The sequence below is a fragment of the Haemorhous mexicanus genome, chromosome 17 (genome assembly GCF_027477595.1).
Source record: "Haemorhous mexicanus isolate bHaeMex1 chromosome 17, bHaeMex1.pri, whole genome shotgun sequence".
NCBI lineage: Eukaryota > Metazoa > Chordata > Aves > Passeriformes > Fringillidae > Haemorhous > Haemorhous mexicanus.
The window spans coordinates 14,145,617-14,163,144 of record NC_082357.1 but is presented as its reverse complement, the minus strand read 5'-3'; the positions used below and the strand labels follow the sequence as shown (position 1 = coordinate 14,163,144).

At 52.7% G+C, this 17,528-nt stretch overlaps 2 protein-coding genes across 3 annotated transcripts; one reads left to right on the top strand and one right to left on the bottom strand.

The window, feature by feature from the left end:
- Positions 1-3,170: 3,170 nt before the first annotated feature.
- Positions 3,171-5,128, top strand: RASD1 (ras related dexamethasone induced 1). 2 transcript variants are annotated; one of them, XM_059861254.1, is made up of 2 exons: positions 3,171-3,576; positions 3,866-4,260. In XM_059861254.1, exons 1-2 carry the CDS (start codon positions 3,291-3,293, stop codon positions 4,105-4,107), a joined length of 528 nt encoding a protein of 175 aa, XP_059717237.1. In that variant the 5' UTR covers positions 3,171-3,290; the 3' UTR covers positions 4,108-4,260. The 2 variants fall into 2 exon arrangements, with proteins under 2 accessions (XP_059717237.1, XP_059717236.1); XM_059861253.1 differs by having other exon boundaries at positions 3,172-3,576; positions 3,795-5,128.
- A 1,360-nt stretch (positions 5,129-6,488) lies between these two features.
- MED9 (mediator complex subunit 9) lies at positions 6,489-10,649 on the bottom strand. The gene is made up of 2 exons (XM_059861686.1): positions 10,488-10,649; positions 6,489-7,268 (listed from the first exon to the last, which is right to left on the bottom strand). Exons 1-2 carry the CDS (start codon positions 10,622-10,624, stop codon positions 7,052-7,054), a joined length of 354 nt encoding a protein of 117 aa, XP_059717669.1. The 5' UTR covers positions 10,625-10,649; the 3' UTR covers positions 6,489-7,051.
- Between the last annotated feature and the right edge of the window lie 6,879 nt (positions 10,650-17,528).

Sequence of the window (17,528 nt, the reverse complement as noted above, 5' to 3'; positions counted from 1 at the left end):
CTGCTTTAAGCCTTGGGCTATTTGCAGTCAGGTCAGAAATAGGTGGTGATTTGTAAAAGAGTCATAACTGTGGGAAGGCTTTGCCTTGCAGCGAGGTGGATCCTTTATCATCAATCACTGGCAGCAGCTCCCAGCAAATGGGCTTTGCTCCTCCAGGAGATGAGTTTGTGGATGAGCCTGGGAGGACTCAGCTAATGCTGTGTAATGCTCCCTGCTCGGGCTCTGCGTGACTCTGTGAGGAGCAGGGCTCTGGGATGGCTCTGTGCCCACGGCCTCTTCTCTCAGAGATCCCACCAGCAGCTCTCCTCCACCCACCCCAGGTCCCTGACACCCTGTCCTTGCTGTCAGGGGGTGTCTGGCTCTGGTCCCACCCCTCCAAGCCCACAGGATCCCAGTGCACATCTGTCTCCTGGCATGCTCTGCCCAAAGAACTGTTTAGAAGAAGCAAATGGATTTTTTTTCCTGTCAGCCAGGAGCAGGTTTCAAGCAGGCTATTTTTACCTGTTCCTGACTCTATTAATAGTTGTACAGCCAGCAATAAATGCTGATCGAGATATTCGATTTGTCTGTCCTCCAGAGGTTGCCACTTCCTACTCCCCCTGTTGTTTTCCATCAACTGCTTCAATTAAATGATCTTTTTGTTATTTGGGGTGATACATTTGGGCTTTGTGTTCGGCTATTAAACTTCTTGGCTGTCTCACACACAGATGAATAAACACAGGAAACTGTCCCACTTTCTCTCCTGCAAGTGTCCTTGTGCCTCTGGGCACGATGTTTCCCTGCAGGCAGGGATGGGGCTGTTTGAGTTGCTGCTCCCTTCGAGACAGCCACAGACAGCCACAATCCCTCCATAAGCCTTCTGAGGGTGTTTAAATTAATATCCAAGAGTGACACCATGCTCAGGGGAGATGAGAAGCTCAGCACCATCCATTTCCCAAGTGGTGCTGATGAAAGGCACTGCTCTGCCCCAGTCTGTGTGTTCTGGCTGTCCCTGAGGTCCCTCTCTGTGTTATAGGTGAGGCTTCTGCTGCCCTGAACCTCACTAAAGCATCACCTTTTGCTGAGATTTTTTTTTTTTTGTAAGTGGTTTTTTTAATATATATGTATATTTAAAATTATTATTTTATTTTTATCATAGAACAGGCTGGGTTGGAAGGGACTTTAAAGCTCATCTTGTACCACCCCTTTGTATGGGCAAAGGCATCTTCTGCTAAACAAGATTGCTCCAAGTCCTGTCCTACCTGGCCTTGGACATTTCCAGCAATGGGTGCAGACACTCTGGGCAACTTATTCCAGGGCCTCACCACCCTCAGAGGGAAGAATTTCTTCCCAATATCCCATTTAATTCTGCCATCTGTCAGCATGAAGCCATGCCCCCTTGTCCTGTCACTCCAGCCCTTGTTCAAAGTCCCTCTCCAGCTCTCTTGGAGCCCCTTTAGGCACTGGAAGGGGCTCTGAGGTCTCCCTGGAGCCTTCCACTCCCCAGTGGGAACTGACCATTCCCAGTTCCCCCAGTACAGCACTGCTCCCATACCCATTCCTGTTCCCAGACCCATTCCCATTCCCATTCCCATTTCCCATTCATATTCCCATTCCCCATTCCGCATTCCCATTCCCATTTCCCATTCCCATTCCCGTTCCTATTCCCATTCCCATTCCCATTCCCATTTCCCATTCCCGTTCCCGTTCCCGTTCTCATTCCCATTTCCCATTCCCATTCCCATTCCCATTCCCATTCCCATTCCCATTCCCGTTCCCGTTCCCGTTCCCATTCCCATTTCCCATTCCCATTCCCATTTCCATTCCCGTTCCCGTTCCCATTCCCATTCCCGTTCCCATTCCCATTCCCATTTCCCATTCACATTCCCATTCCTCATTCCCATTCCCGGTCCCATTCCCATTTCCCATTCCCATTCCCATTCCCATTCCCATTCCCATTCCCATTCCCATTTCCCATTCCCATTTCCGTTCCCATTCCCGTTCCCATTCCCATTCCCATTTCCCATTCACATTCCCATTCCTCATTCCCATTCCCGTTCCCATTCCCATTCCCGTTCCCATTCCCATTCCCATTCCCATTTCCCATTCCTGTTACCATTCCCATTCCCGTTACCATTCCCATTCCCATTTCCCATTCCCATTCCCATTCCCGTTCCCGGTCCCATTCCCGTTCCCGGTCCCATTCCCGTTCCCATCCCCGTTCCCGGCCCTGCCCGCGCTGCCGCCGGCCGGACTCTCGCCTGTCCCCTAGCGGGGAGAAGCGGCGCTGCAGCGGCACCGCTCGGCGCTCGGCACCGGGACCGGGACGGGGATCAGGATCGGGACCGGGATTGGGACAGGAACCGGGACCTGAATCAGGGTTGAAGTCGGGGTCCTAAGAGCCTCTGTCAAGGTGTCACCGCGCAGCCCCCAGCCCGCGCTGCAGCCCCCGCTGGGACCGAGACTTCTCTCTGCTCCCGGCCCCGAGCACCGGAGCTCGCACTGAAAGGGGTCTTTTCTCCCGTTTTTCGGGCGTTTGCACCGGGCAAGTGTAAACCGGAGCAAAATCACGGCAGGGAGTGGCGTGGGACCCTCTGCACCCTCTGCCCCCGGTTCCTGCAGGTCGGGGTCACCCCACTCCCCGAGTCTCGGGAGCCCCGAGCCGGCTGCGGGGCGCCGGGAGCCCGCACCGGGCTGAGAACGGGACGGGTACAAAGCACAGGGACCCCGTGCAGAGATGCAAAGAGATCTGTTAGCAAACGGGACTGTGGAAGGGACCGGGAGTGCGAGCGGGAGTTCGAAGAACCAGAGTTCCAACCGGGCTGCGAACGGGACCGGGCTGTAAATCTCCGGGAGCACAAACCGGGATTGGAACGGGATCTCCCTGTGTACTCCCGGGAGCGCGAACCGGGATGGGAACGGGACCGGGCTGCGCAGCAGCGAGAGCGCGAACGCGGCTGCGAACGGGACGGGGCTGCCAAGCACCCGGAGCTCCAACCGGGCTGTGAACGGGACCGGGCAGCCAAGCCCCGAGCAGGGCTGCGGACGGGAGCGGTGCGCGCAGCGCGGAGCCCGGCGGGGGGCGCGGGCCGGGCCGGGCGCGGAGCCGGGCGCTGACTCAGCCGCCGCCGCCCCGGGCCGTGACGCGCCGAGGGGCGGTCGCTGCCGGCTCCATATAACGCGGCGGCCGCCGTGCAGAGCTCACACCGACCCTTCCTGAGAGGGAAGAGGGGCTGAGCAGCCGGGCAGGCAGCGCCTTCCTCCTTCTCCTCGTCTCCTTCTCGGCGCAAGCTGCACTTTTGCCGGCGTCAATGAAACTGGCGGCGATGATCAAGAAGATGTGTCCCAGCGAGGCCGAGTTGAGCATCCCCGCCAAGAACTGCTACCGCATGGTCATCCTGGGCTCCTCCAAGGTGGGCAAGACGGCCATCGTCTCGCGCTTCCTCACCGGCCGCTTCGAGGAGCAGTACACGCCCACCATCGAGGACTTCCACCGCAAGTTCTACAGCATCCGTGGTGAGGTGTACCAGCTCGACATCCTCGACACGTCGGGCAACCACCCCTTCCCAGCCATGCGCCGCCTCTCCATCCTCACAGGTACTTGTCAGGAGGTCCCTCTGCCAGATTCCTGCTCAGGTTGGGGATGGTTTTGCAGTCCTGGGAGGAGGGAGGTACGATTTTGTGTGTTCAAGTGGCTGGGCAGCTCTTCTTGGTGCTGCTTGGTTCTTCTTTCTCCAAGCCCGTACTTGGCTTAGGAGTGGGTCTCTCTGCGTCCCCATCCCTGCAACCATCTCACGTTCCCTCTTTGTCCCCAGGAGATGTGTTCATCCTTGTGTTCAGCCTGGACAACCGAGACTCCTTTGAGGAGGTGCAGCGCCTGAAGCAGCAAATCCTGGAGACCAAGTCCTGCCTGAAGAACAAAACCAAGGAGAACATCGAGGTGCCCCTGGTCATCTGCGGCAACAAGGGCGACCGGGACTTTTACCGGGAGGTGCAGCCCCGGGAGATCGAGCAGCTGGTGGGAGGGGACCCCAAAAAATGTGCCTACTTCGAGATCTCAGCCAAGAGGAACAGCAGCCTGGACCAGATGTTCCAGGCGCTCTTCGCCATGGCCAAGCTGCCCAGTGAGATGAGCCCCGACCTGCACCGCAAGGTCTCGGTCCAGTACTGCGACATCCTGCACAAGAAGGCGCTGAAAGGCAAAAAGCTGCTGAAGGAGGGGGGCCGGGGAGGCACGGAGGAGGCGTACGGCATCGTGGCCCCCTTCGCCCGGCGGCCCAGCGTGCACAGCGACCTCATGTACATCCGGGAGAAAGCCATCGGCGGCGGGCACGGCAAGGAGAAGGATCGCTGCGTGATCAGCTAGGAGCCCCCGCTCGCCACAGGAAAGAAGGAAGGAAGGAAAGGAGGAAAGGAGGGGGGAAAGATGCTCGTTTCCGAATTGACTTTGGGCAGGTGCCCAGCCGGGCAGAGAAGGCGTCGCCTCTCCCCCAGCCTCCCTCCTCCCGCTTTCATCATCTCCCTCCCCGGGGGCACATTTTGGGAGCGAGGGATGCGAAGGGGGAGGCTTTGGAGGGCAGGAGGGGATGTCGCTGGGAACAGCCTCCTCCTCTGGGCAAAGAGACAGGGAAAGGGTGAGCTGCTGGGCAGCCAGGTGGGAGGGTGAGTGTGCAAGGCACAGACCTTGGTGTTTCTTTCCCTCCCAAACCACCCAGCCTCAGGCATTGCCTTCACAAGGGAGGGCAGGGGCCTGGCCAGCACCTGCCTGGGGCTTTGGGGTTGGTTCTTGGTTTTTTGTTTTTCCAACTTGAGAAGCTGTGCACGGACTCTGGCTCTGTGTTGTGTGTTCATCTGTGTCTGCAAAACACATGCAGAAGACACTCCTAAGCTGTTGCAAAGACATTGCAGAGTTACAGCCCTGATGGACCAAAAAACTGACTCTTGTTTACATTTGTCTTGTTTGATTTGCAAGATTTGGGGAGGGTGGGGGGGAGCGGAAGGGTTTTACAAAATAAAATAATAGGCACTTTATGTAGGTATTGTTTGTCATTGACATGAACAAAAAAAAAATATCTTCAAGTGTTTCTACCGTGGGTGAAACTTGATGTTTTATTTTTTCTACAAATTAATAAAATCTTTTAAAAAATTACCCCTGTGGGTTTGCCTTTGCTTCCTTGCCCTATCCCATAGCAAAGCCTGCTCAAGAGAAGGCCTGAGCTCCGAGGTGACAAAACCAGCCTCTCACTCCAGCCCTGTATTGCCCCATTTTCTCCGACTCCCAGTGCAAAGGTTCCCGCCTCTGCAAGCCGCCGGGTTTTGCCACACAGGGTAACTCGGGGCCAGGCAGGGAGTTGCTCACTCCAAGGGGTCACTGAGCCAGCACTCTTTCCTCACTCTACTACGCCGAGTGACGGTGCTGCCAGCCCCATGACACTCTAGGCATGGCATGTCACTGCCTGCAGTCACCCAGCAAGCTGACATCACTCCGTTCTAAAGAGCTGATTGTGTTTCATGCTCTTTGCTGATTAACCAAGCACACTTTAATGATGTCAACACAGACTGATTCATTGGCACCCCAGCTGGGATATTGTTTTTACTCTGCAATATGAGTAAAGGAAGTATTTTGCTCGAAAGGTCACCTTTACATCTGATGGTTTTTAATCTCTTCCCAATAACAAGTTGCAGTAATCATTGCTAGAAGTGAAAGGGAAACACTTCTTCAAAGAAAGCTCATTTTCAACCTCTGCTTCCCCCTCATGCAGCAGCACAAAGCTGTGTTTAGTACATATTAATGGCAAAAAAACAATCATATTGAAGCCACAAAACAATGGTGGGGGAGTGAGGCTGCAAAGCAAACCATCTCAAAGCAAACCCTCAGTTTCTCTTGAAACTTGGATTCAAGTTTACAGAGTTAACTTGTTCCTGAGCTAAGTGCCAGACATTTCTTTGGCAACAAGTTGTTTCTTCCAGCTCTGCCTATGCCTGATTTCACAGGAACAGCAACTGGCAAAAGAATGGAAAACATCGTCCAGGCATGAGACACAGGAATTTATTGAGCTGGGACAGGCAATGGCTGGTGTAAAGGCAATTTCAGTAATAAAAAAATGTGCACATTGTGCTTTGTTTATCTTGGTGTTCTGCTTTACTCAGAGTTTACACACTGGCACCTTCCCAAAGAAAGTACTAGTACAGTATCTCAATGGGAACAGAGTAAATCTCAGAGCTACAGGTGAGTTGCAACCATCCCACTGGGCAAAATTACCTGTTCCAGCTGCTCAAAAGTTTGTGGTTGTGGGAAGCCCCTGAATGTGGAACTTACCTGTTCTGTTGAGCCTAACTTTATATGGAATAACTAAAAGCTTTTATCATTTATGCCCTTTGTTTTGATTCTTGCCCTTCCTCTGTTTTAAGAGGGAAAGACATTGGAGCTGGGCCCAGGATCCCACATGCTGCCAACATCCGGCCCCTGCTCTGCCCACATCCACGCAGTGAACACACAAGAAGGGCAGTTTGGAACTTATAAATCTTTATTGGACTCATCTCAGACACAACCACCAATTGTTTGAAAAGAGAAATACAGAAGTAACTGAAAGCAATCACTCCTCTTCCAACACACAGGGAATGGAAAGTGTACCAGAGACTCTTTCCAGGAGCAGGGCCAAACAGTTCATGCTTCCCTCTTATGTTCCCTTTTGATGTTTGGCCGTTTTTAAGTAAAAAAAAAAAAATTGCAGAAATTCCCCCTTTCTCACCGGCAGGTACTTTGACCCTTAGTGAGGAGAAAGCAAAATGTCTCCTTTGTTTGAACATAAAAAAGAACCCCACCCTGAGAGAAAACAGGAGATGGGATATATAAGTGCACAGTCCTGCAGCTGATCAAGGGAACGTGCTGCTGCCATCATCCCAGGAGAGCACACGGTGTCCTGGCCCAGTGTCACACACCCATGGTCCACACAGGCAAAACGCCACAGCCCTGTAACCACAAAACCTAAAGGAAGAAATGTCAACTTCTGCCAGCCTGTTCAGCCTGGAAGGAGGTATCTCAGACCCGGAGAGTGGAGCTGTGTCTTTCCTACTCCTTGGGGATTTCAAACATGCAAAGGCTCTTGTACTTCTGCAGCAGCTCGTTTTTGGTCCGGACCTGCTCCCGCAGGCTCTGCAGCTGCTGCTGCTGCTGCTCTGGGCTCACCCCGATGCCAGGCATGGAGCTGATCAGCTTCCTCATCTCCTGGAACTTGTTCTTGAGCTCATTCAGTACCTGGTGAACATCCTGGCTGTCCTTGTCCATGCTGCAGAGGAGAGAAAATCAAGACACTGTGAATTCTCCTATTGAAAACACTGTAATTTCCAATGCACCCAGGGTTTAAACTGGAATTCACTGGGAAAATTACTCTGGGTATCTAGCTACACACTCCTGATTCACCTATCCCAATAAAATGACACAGATTGATATAGACTGGGTAGCTATGGGGAACCTGGTTTCCTGCAAATTTCCAGCACACAATCCAGTCACCTCAGGATGCATTAATCAGGTTAGGAGCTGCTCTGCAGCTTTCAAACATCACCCTGGAGCAGGCTAAATTCTCCTTCTGAACTTCTATACCTCTCTTTGGGGAAGGTAAGATTGCACATGTGTTGTGTGTAGTCACCTGGAAAAAAAGATCTCAGTCTCACCCGTGACCTGTTGCTGCTATAATACAAAAAAAATCAATGCAGCCAAACAGCTTGACAGCAGAAAACAGAAACTGTTCCCCAAAGTGTCAGAGAGTGTCCAAAGGCGGAGAAAATGGTACTTGGGAGCTTTAAAATGAGTCTCTGGGGATTAATACTTAATAAAAGAGACGCAGCAGGGGGTTTTTTGGGTTGGTTTGGGGTGTTTTTTTTAAGAGCAGCAGAATTGGCTCTGCAGCCAGCTCTGTGCTTTTCAAGGCTCAGTGTTGTCTGAGGCAGCGTCTGCCCTTGAACCCTCATTAGTATCTGACTCAGCTTTGTTAGCACCAGCAAGAAGTTTTACTGATTCCAGACAAAACCAAGTCCCCGCTTCCAAGCTGCCTCTTAATAGGGAGAGCAGGATTCTAACGGTCTTTGAAAAACTGGGAGCCTGTTCAATAGCCAGACCTAAAAATAAATCTGCTTGGCATGACCAGGGCAGAGAGGTGCTCGATTATAACTTTGGGGAATCGTGACATGGCTGAGAGCAAAACTTTTAAGCAGATGGCCGCCGCTCGTTTCAAAAGCCTGTTGGAACAAAATATTCATTATTCCCTTCTAAATAAAACTGCAGCTGGTACTATAATGTCTCCCCATTATGCAGGCACTCAGGGCCAGGTCGGCAGTGGAAAAATACAGAAACACACACACAACCAACCCCATGGCACATCTGGGGAAGGATGGGGTGACACTGCCTTTCATCCACCACGGCTGCAGGCTGGCTTTGACTGGGGTGTCCTTCCCACATGTCCCCACTCTGAAACTGACAGCTGCCTGTTGCCTGGTTGATCCAAAGGGGTAAATATTTCAGGGTTGGTGGGGTTTTTTCTTCCTGATGGGTAGTTTTCCTACTGGATCAAGCCACCAAAGCAATTCATTGAGAAGTGGGAATGAGAAGGTGTGGGAAGAGCCTGCAGCTGCCTCCACTAACACAGGATTCAACACAGCCTGTGCTGATACACTGGGCAGAAAACCTGCCCTAAGGCACAGTGTCCTTCACCACACCAGCACAACCCACCATTGGTAGAGCCACACAGAGGGACCTCAGCATTGATGCCATTGACTGTACAAGGCTGAAAACATCAGCAGACTCTGTTTAGGAAAACTTTCTCCAGACCCAAACAACAGGAAACAGCACCCATCCTTGAATGTCAGCAAATTTACGCGATACATCCTCGCTCCGGAGCAGAGTCACCTTGGAGATGTGTCCTCACAGCTGAGTCAGTGTCAGAACAGCAGGGCTGGGCTCTGTCACTCGAGGATCACTAGAGGACAGCCCGTTTGCCATCTGTCAGGGACAGGAGGCACAACATCCCACTGCTGGCCACCGTGGTGCCACCTTTCTGCCACACTGTCAGCTCGAGCCACCCAGGAAACGCCACACACGAAGCCAAGGGAGGTAGCTGGGCAGCAGGAGTGGGTGGCTCGGTGGGACAGGGCACAAGATATCCCTGGGACTGTCACCTGTGAGTCACTACAATCTGATCAGTGACACATCACAGCCTGGGAGGTCTCAGCTCATGGCTACTGCCCGCTTTGGTGATGTACAGGCACACACCTGGCAGGAGATTTAGCCTCACTCTGTGGTCTGCACAGATCAGAGAGAATCAAGGTCAGGGGGGAACTGGATGGCCTACAGCTAGCACACAATGGGGAAACTGAGTGAAATTACAGTGTTTGCATTCTCATGCCCATTCTGGACTGGCGTGTCAAAGGTATTCATTGCCATGGACTGGGCTCCTTGGGTTGCAGAGAAATTAAGGATCAACATCCCTCACCTTTCAGACATGTTTGCTGAAGAGAGAAGGCAGGAAGAAAGCAATTCATGCTTCCCATGCCCACGGTCTCACCCTGCCCAGGTGAGAGCACAGAGCCTGCCTGGATGGATTTCCATGGCTGAGACATCACCTTTCTGGGAATTCAGATGAGCATCTCTGGAAGGGTTACCCTAGCTCAGAAACACATCAGTTCTCAGGACTCTTGTAAAAGCACCTTTCACCTGTACAGTGCTTATCTTGAGCTGGGAAAAGAACAGTGTATGTCCCACCAAGGAAGCCATCCCCCTTTTTACAACTTCCCAGAAATGGGCTGCATTCCTGACGCACTGCCTGTACTTCCTGAGGCTGTTATCAGCCAAAGAGTAGAGTTCTCTGGAGCAATAACCCAGTGGACACAGTGCTCCTGCTCTGGGGTTAGTAGTGGGGCAGTGTACCTGAGCCATGGGAGCACCTGCAGTGCTCACATGACCCTGACACCACCCAGGTAGGACTCAGAGTGGAAATGTGCTTGGACCTGTGCCAGCTCCCTCCAACACTCTTCCCAGGAACTCCAGCTGAGAGAAAAAGGGCAAAGGAGATGCTGGGAAGGCAGAGAGCATCACTAGAAGGACGCTGCTACTTCTTCAGGGCATCCTAGGGAAGTGAGGGCTGGGAGAGCATCACTTGAGAGACGATCCAATAGCTCATCTCCCTGTTCAAGGCACTATGAGGATGCTAAAAATGAAAAAACAACTCAGAGGAAACCCCATTGCCTTGCTCCCCATCCAGAGCATCCTGGCGATGCCGGGAGCCGGGTGAGCATCACTAGAGGGGGCATCCCATTGCCTCACTCCCTATCCAGGGCATGCCCGCGGATGCTGTGACTGGGAGAACATCACCGGCGAGGGCACCCCTTAGCCCCGCTCCTCACGCAGGCCCCCGAGAGCTCCGGTGTGAGGCAGCCCCGTCCGAGCGGGTGGCTGCGGCAGGGCCGCGGCGCCCGGCGGGGCGGGGGGTGGCGGTGGCCGTGCCCGCCGTTACCATTTGATGATGTCGTGGACGAGCGGCAGGAAGGAGAACTCCTCCTGCGCCGGCGGCAGCGGCGGCGGCTTCTGCTCGGCGGGCGGCTCCGGCGGCGGCGGCTCCTCAGCGGCGCGGCCCGCGGGCCCGGACGCCATGGCGGGTCCGGCAGTGACGGAGCGGGGCGGGCCCGGCCCGGCTCCGCCTCACGGCCGCGGAGCCGCCGAGACGGCGCTCATGGAGCCCGGAGCCGGGCCGGGCAGCGGTTAGGGGCGGGGAGTGGGGCCGTGCTCTGCACCCTAGCTGTGATCCCGCTGAGACCTCAGTGATCCCCCTGAAACTTTCAGTGATCTCCCCCGAAAGCCCCAGTGATCCCCCCTGAATGCCTCCACAGTGATCCCGCCTGTGCGCCAGTGATCCCCCTGCACCCCGCCAGTGATTCCCCTGTGGTCCTTAGTGATCCCTCAGAGACCCTCAGTGATCCTCCTGAAACCTCCATTGATCCCCCTGCACCCTCAGTGATCCCCCTGAAACTTCAGTGATCCCCCTGCACCCGCAGTGATCCTCCTGAGACCCTCAGTGACCCCCCTGCACCCTGCCAGTGATTCCCCTGAGACCCTCAGTGATCCCTCCTGAAACCTGCAGTGATCCCCCCTCAGTGATCATCCCTGTGCCCCCTATTGCTTCCTCCTACACCCCTTTGTGATCCCCCTGCACCCCTCAGTGGTCCCCCTGCGATCCCCAGGGATTCCCCCCTGACACCCCCACAATGATCCCACCTCCCACCCAATCCCCACACAGGAGGTGGGGGATTAAAGGAAGGAGAGATTGTGAAATCCTGCACCCCAAGGGCAGGGTGAGGAGAAGGGGTGCCAGGAGCCATTCAGGGACCACTCAAACCACCCAGAGGTCCCAGTAATCATCCAGGGATCCCAGGAACCATCCAGGGATCCCAGGAACCACCCAGCAGTCCCAGGAGCTGCCCGTGGGCTGCCCGTGGCTCCCACTCTCTCAGCGCCCTTGGACTGGTGTCCCAAGTCTCTATATATCCCTCTCTTTCAGGCCTAATCTGAGGGGGAAATTGCATTATTCTGTGTAAATAACCACAGCAGGGTTTTGCTGTCTCTTATATCCCAGCTTTTCAACATATTTTTTTTTATTTGGAGTCCTCAGTTTGACTTTATTGCAAATGGGGATGATATGGGCTGGATGATGGGGATGTGATCCTTGAAATGCCTTAAGGACAGATGTTTATGTGGGACCAGACTTTCTGCTCAAGGGAGGAAGCCTGGCCAGCATCAGTTGGAGGGAAAGCAAGCTGGAGAGTTGGATGAGAGCCTGGGCTGGAGACTCGAGGCATCTGGAGGAAGAACAGAAGTGTGATGTCAGGGCTGGGACTGCTGTGAAGCTGGGAGAGGGAGAAGAAGGGAAGAAGGCTGAGAGAGCTGGGGGTGCTCAGCCTGGAGAAGAGAGGACTCTGGGGAGACCTCAGAGCCCCTTCCACTGCCTAAAGGGGCTCCAAGAGAGCTGGAGAGGGACTTTGGACAAGAGCTGGAGTGACAGGACAAGGGGGAATGGCTTCCATTCCAGAGGGCAGGGTTACCTGGGATATTGGGAAAGAATTCTTCCCTTTGAGAGTGAGGCCCTGGCACAGGTTGCCCAGAGAAGCTGTGGCTGCCCCATCCCTGGAAGTGTCCAAAACCAGGCTGGACAAAGTTTGAGGGAACCTGGCCTAGCAGAAGGTGGCCCATGGCAGCGGATTGGAAGCAGTTGATCTTTAAAGTCCTTTCCAACCCAAACCATTCTGGGATTCTGTGAAGAAATGGAGCTCTGGTGTGACTGACCTGCAGGGGGAAGAGGTGGCTCTGGATGGTGAGTGGTCAAGGCTGGGAGAGGGAGGGTAATGCCCCTCTGCTGCAAGCAAGCAGCCTCAATTTGCTTCAGTGAAGTGCTGCCCTTGTGTTCAAACCCCTGTACCCACACAAAGCATCACAGCATGGATAATACCAGCCACAGTTGAGAGCTTTTTTTCCCTGGTTTGGCTTAGACAAAACGCATTATTTAATTTTTCATTTGAAATAGGCCTCCCTGCTCAATAGTTATAGGCTGAGGAAGACTGGGAAGGCAATTTTCTTTTTTAAACCAATTTCTTTCTGAAAACAAACAGAGGCCATTTATACATCTAATGAGAATGCTGGCAGCCATTTAAATGGGGGCTATTGGCTCTTTGCTCTAAATATAGCAGATGCAATCGCTCACTTTGTTCCTACTGTCAGGAATAGATCCTGGTTTGGTAACTGATGCTGGAATGTGCAAAGGAGCCTGGGGGAGCCCAGGTTCCGCTGAGCAGATCCCTGTGGGAAGGCTGGTGGTATTTATGGCCCTTGACTGAGCCAAGCAGGAGGCACAGGATGCTGTGTCCTTCAGATGGGGCTGAATGGTTCATTTCTGCCTCTTTTTAAGGGCTGTTTCTAAAGCAGGAGTTGATTCAGGCTCTGTGGGGGACACTTCCCTCTGTACTGTGCTGGTTTTAATTCTCCCCTTGGCTTTCTGGAGGAGGGCAGCAATAATTGCTGGGTTGCTGGATGCCTGCCTCTGATGTTTGAGTCAGGCAGCTGTTCCAGCAGGTGACAGCATGCAGATACCATTCAGTACCTAAAGTGCTGTCAATCAGCATTTCTTTTTGCCTTTCCATTTCTATTTGGAGTCTCATGTTCCCAAAGAGCTGGAACACAGCTTTACCTAGGTGGTGTGTCCCTGCCTCTTGCCTTCTCTTCCTTGTGGGAACAGCTCCTCCAACTGCCCCAGGTGACCCACCTCTGTCCTTTGGGGCTTGTCGTGTCTTGTGGCAAGTCCAGGGGACAGCAAAGGTGTTTCACACTCTGGTTAAAGTGTGAAAGGCTCCTCCACCACTGGAGATGCTGGTGAATTGGTCAGATGAGACTGTGTGGTGTCAGCCTGGACGAGGGCACAGTAGAGCTGTGGTATGTGTGTGTTCATATCCCTGGTGGGGGCTGCAGGGAGAGCTGAGAGCAGCTGACAGGCCTGGCAGGGAAGAGAAGATTTTTGGTTTTCTGCATTGTGGGCCCAAATCTTCACTTGTCCTTATGGGGCTCCAAGCTGTGAGACTTCTGTTCCAAGGGGCTGATTTAGTGACCTTTGTTATGTCCAAATCCTGTGGCAGTTGTGTTGGGGTCTCCATCTCGGAGGGGAGGGCTGTGTCAGCCCATCCTCTGTTCTCAGGAGGAGCTGGTGGTGAGCTGCAGTTCTCCTGAATTTTCATTCTGGATTTTTTTCACCTGCTATCAGTTCCTCAGCAGAAAGGTTTGAATGGGCAACCTGCGAAAACTCCATGTGAGGCAGCTAAAGCATGAACAAAGACACTTAGTGATGAATGAAATGAATAATTTCCCCCTGGATTTGGTAATAAACCTGAAGTGAAAATGATCGACCTGTTCCTCAATTTAATTGTGACTCTTTGTACAATTCATTTGCTGGACAGGCAGTGTCTGAAATATGTGAATGTTTCCAAACCATCTGATTTTCTGTGTACATTCATTGCTCACCCAGACATTTCATTAACCCATTATCCTAAAACCCAGCTGATCAAATAATCCGTATCTAGAGTATCTTTTGTTATTGCCTGTTTCTTTATGATACCAATGTTATTCTTTCTTCTCCTGTCATTTCTGTACAGATTGTACCTCTTGTCCTCTTCCAAAGGGAACTTTTGAGGTATTTACCACCAGTTATTTAATTTAGCACCAGGTGACTCTGTGCCTTTCACTATTTCCTTTCAATGACTTGATGTTTTTTTATAGATGGTCTGACATTTCACTGGACTCCACTTCTTGCTGTTGAACCATCTGGAGCTTGTTGTGCTGTTGCCACCAGCTCTGTTATCATTTTTTACTATGTGGCTATCACCAGGTTGAACTTTATCTCTTCCTCCTGCTCCTGCACTGCATCATCAGCTGAATTTTCTGTTTCAGTCTTGCCGTGGTGGGATAAGTCTGTATTGCTCAGTCAGGGAGATGTTGTCAGGGTTGTGGCCTCCTGGGAGGGGGTGATAGGAATGAGAAGTTACAGCTCCATCCCTTGGCTGTGGTCGGGGCACCTTTTTTGTTAGGTCATGGCTGTGATCCTGCAACTTCTCAGGTTTGTGGCTAAGATCTCCCTGATTTTGACCAGATGTGAATTCAGTCTTGGGCTCTGCCCTGTCTTGACTCCTGGGATCATTCCAGGCTCTGGTGTCTCAGTCTTCTCATGGGGGTGCTGATGGGAGTGGCAGGTCATAAGCCAAGCTTCATCCTTTGAAACCATGTTTTACCAGAGGGGTTTAGGCTGCCCCAAACACTCAGCCCTGCAATCCCACATGCTCCCAGAGCTGCTGGTGCCCCAGGTGCCATTGAGATTTAAGATCCAAACCAGCAGCACCAAAGACATCCACATCAATCCGATGCCTCCTGGGGTCACTGGCTGCTGGGGAAACTGGGCTGCCATGGGAAGAGGGCCATCATCCCCTGACCCAGGCGATGCCACCCTCGAGGAGAGCCCAGCATGCAGGCCAGAGCCTGGGATAAGAGGTGGCACAGGAAGCTTGGCCAGGCTGCATGTAGCAGCAGGTTGGGTGTCACTGCAGGGCATTGGCCTGGCCATGCAGGCCACTGCCTCAGGAGGTGAGTGGGGATGATTCAAGGCCACAGGGAGTGTCCAGTGACCTCCCCATGTTCTCCAGTGCCACTCCACTGCTGACCAAACATGGAGGCTGGCCCAGGCCACCCCAGGGGAGGCACCCTGGCCATTTTGTGGGCAGAGGGAGCACTGAGGACTTCTTGCACAAGATCAGCTACGCAGAAACATGGATCGAGGAAAACACGCAGGCAGAGCGGCCGCAGCCTGGCCCAGCTCCAGCTGCAGGTGGCTCTGGAGCTCACTGTCTCTGTTGGGCAGCTCTGTGACTGGGCAGCACCCCAGAGAGCTGAGTCCTGGGAGCCACCAGTCCCTGCAGAATCACCCCACAGCCAGGCTTGAACACTCCAAGCTGTATTCCACTCAGGGCAAAGGGGAAAAAGTCACCTTGCAGGAGAAAGAGAGGAACTTGAGTGTGAATTTGGGGTGTCCCTGAGGAAACCTATGCCTACAGAGAGAAGTGCCCTTGTTACCACTGGGCAAAAGCAGCCCTGGATCCCTGCTGGCTCCTGCTGCAGTGTGGTGAGTCAGCAACGTCCCTGCCATTATTTAGAAATAATGAGTGAGGCTCCGAACACGTGCGGCCAAAAACATGAGGCAGCAACAGTTTCACTCTCAATATGCAATCGTGGCCTTGAAGCAATGCTGCAAGAGCCTGCACTGAAGGGCAAGGCTCAGCCCAGGCAAGGATTTCTCTCCTGAGCTCCTGGATGCATACCCAGCATGTTGGGAAGGTGTTGGATTGGGACAGCACATACATGTGCATCCCTGTGCACGCGCATCCATGTGTGCTTGTGCATTCCTGAGTGCATCCCTGGGCTCATCCATGTGCTCTTGTGTCGCTGTACTTGTTCATCCATGGATCCCAGGGCACCACTGCCCTGCACAAGGACACTGTGGGTGTCACAAAGGACAGATAAATTTACCTGGATGCACATAGTAGACACTCACTAATGGGGTCACATTAAGGACATTAATAAAATCCCAGTTCCCTTTCTTGGAGTCAGTTCTTATTCTCTTAAAGTGGGTCAGGCTTTGTTTGTGTGTTTGTCAGGGTCCCTTCAAGTGTGGCAGAAAAAGCCATTACCTGATGCTGGAGCCCTTCAAAATATTTCTCTTGGGTTACTTAACACAGGGGGAGAGGAAAGGAGCTTTGTTCAGACTTTATTTTGGCACCACAGAAAAAGCATCTGGTTAAGATTTTAGCCCATCCTTCACTTGAATTGCAAACAACATTTTGCTATAATTGGCCTAATTACTGAAATGAGACAAAATTTATATGGGCTTTGCAAGATCAGTCAGGTGTCCTCAAAGAATAATTTTACATGGTAGAGCAGTGGGTTTCTGGGGCAGCACTGACACTGTGGGAGACATATCTTGGCAGGTGGAGAAGTCTCCCTCCAGCTCCAATGAGAAACCATTTAATCCTTCTCCTGACCTGGGGAATGGTGCATCTCTGCAGGGCCATGGCAAGAGCAGTGTTTTGCTGAGCTTTTCTCCTCCTGACCCTGGGCTTTGTGAGCCCTGGGCATCCCCAGAATGCTGCCATCTCCCCCCTGGAGTAGCCTGTCTCCCTCCTCAGCCACACCAGCAGCTCCCACCCAGTTCTGGTGCTGGCATTCATGAGTGGCTTGTCATAGTCACGTGTCCCTGGCCCCAAGGATCCCTGTTTGCCAAGGGCTTAATGTTTAGCTGCTAATAAACAAGGCATATCGGGGAGGCTTTGATGACCAGGGAACTAAACTTTCCTGGGAATTTTGCTTTTCTGGGAAGTTTGCTGGCTCTTGTGCCCCAAACAAGGCCAGGATGTGGTGACATTTTTGTCTCAGATTAAGTTCTAGAAGTTTCCCAGAGCAGGCTCCAGCTCCTACTCCCTCACTCCTGTGCATTCCTTCAGTTGGTGATCCAATGCTCAGCTGTGTCCCATCCTGCCCAAAGGCTTTCTCTCCATCCTGGCTGCACCCTGATTTATCCAAGGAGGAGTTGTTTTATTGAGGTTGGATTGATTTGGAGGTTTGGCTCAAAGCAGCTGCAGGGGAATCAAAATAAAATTTTCAAACAATGTCAAGGGGGAAAAGAAAAAAAACCCTTGTTGCTCTGACTTGAGAAATGAGTGAATTTGTCCTTTCTGCCTTTATCCCATGGGCATTTCTCAGCCAAAAGGCTGACTTTTTTCCCCAAAGGAATATGCCCTAAAGCCCAGCTTAGCAGCTGCTGCCCATCTCAGTGACCATCAGGTACCCATGGCTCAATCCAGCCTGGACCCAGGTTTTACTATTTTCTACTTTGTAGATTAGCTGAGCCCATCCTGGCTTCTCTTGTGGGGGCATCCAGAGGAGAGGGAGGCCAGACAATCATTCAAAGCATTTC

Bases quoted from the DNA above. Each gene is read 5' to 3' on its own strand.
- RASD1 (XM_059861253.1), top strand. From the start codon at position 3,291: ATGAAACTGGCGGCGATGATCAAGAAGATGTGTCCCAGCGAGGCCGAG. The intron at 3,577-3,794 runs GTACTTGTCAGG...CTTTGTCCCCAG, and splicing joins CCGCCTCTCCATCCTCACAG to GAGATGTGTTCATCCTTGTG.
- MED9 (XM_059861686.1), bottom strand. From the start codon at position 10,624: ATGGCGTCCGGGCCCGCGGGCCGCGCCGCTGAGGAGCCGCCGCCGCCG. The intron at 7,269-10,487 runs GTAACGGCGGGC...TCTCCTCTGCAG, and splicing joins GTCCACGACATCATCAAATG to CATGGACAAGGACAGCCAGG.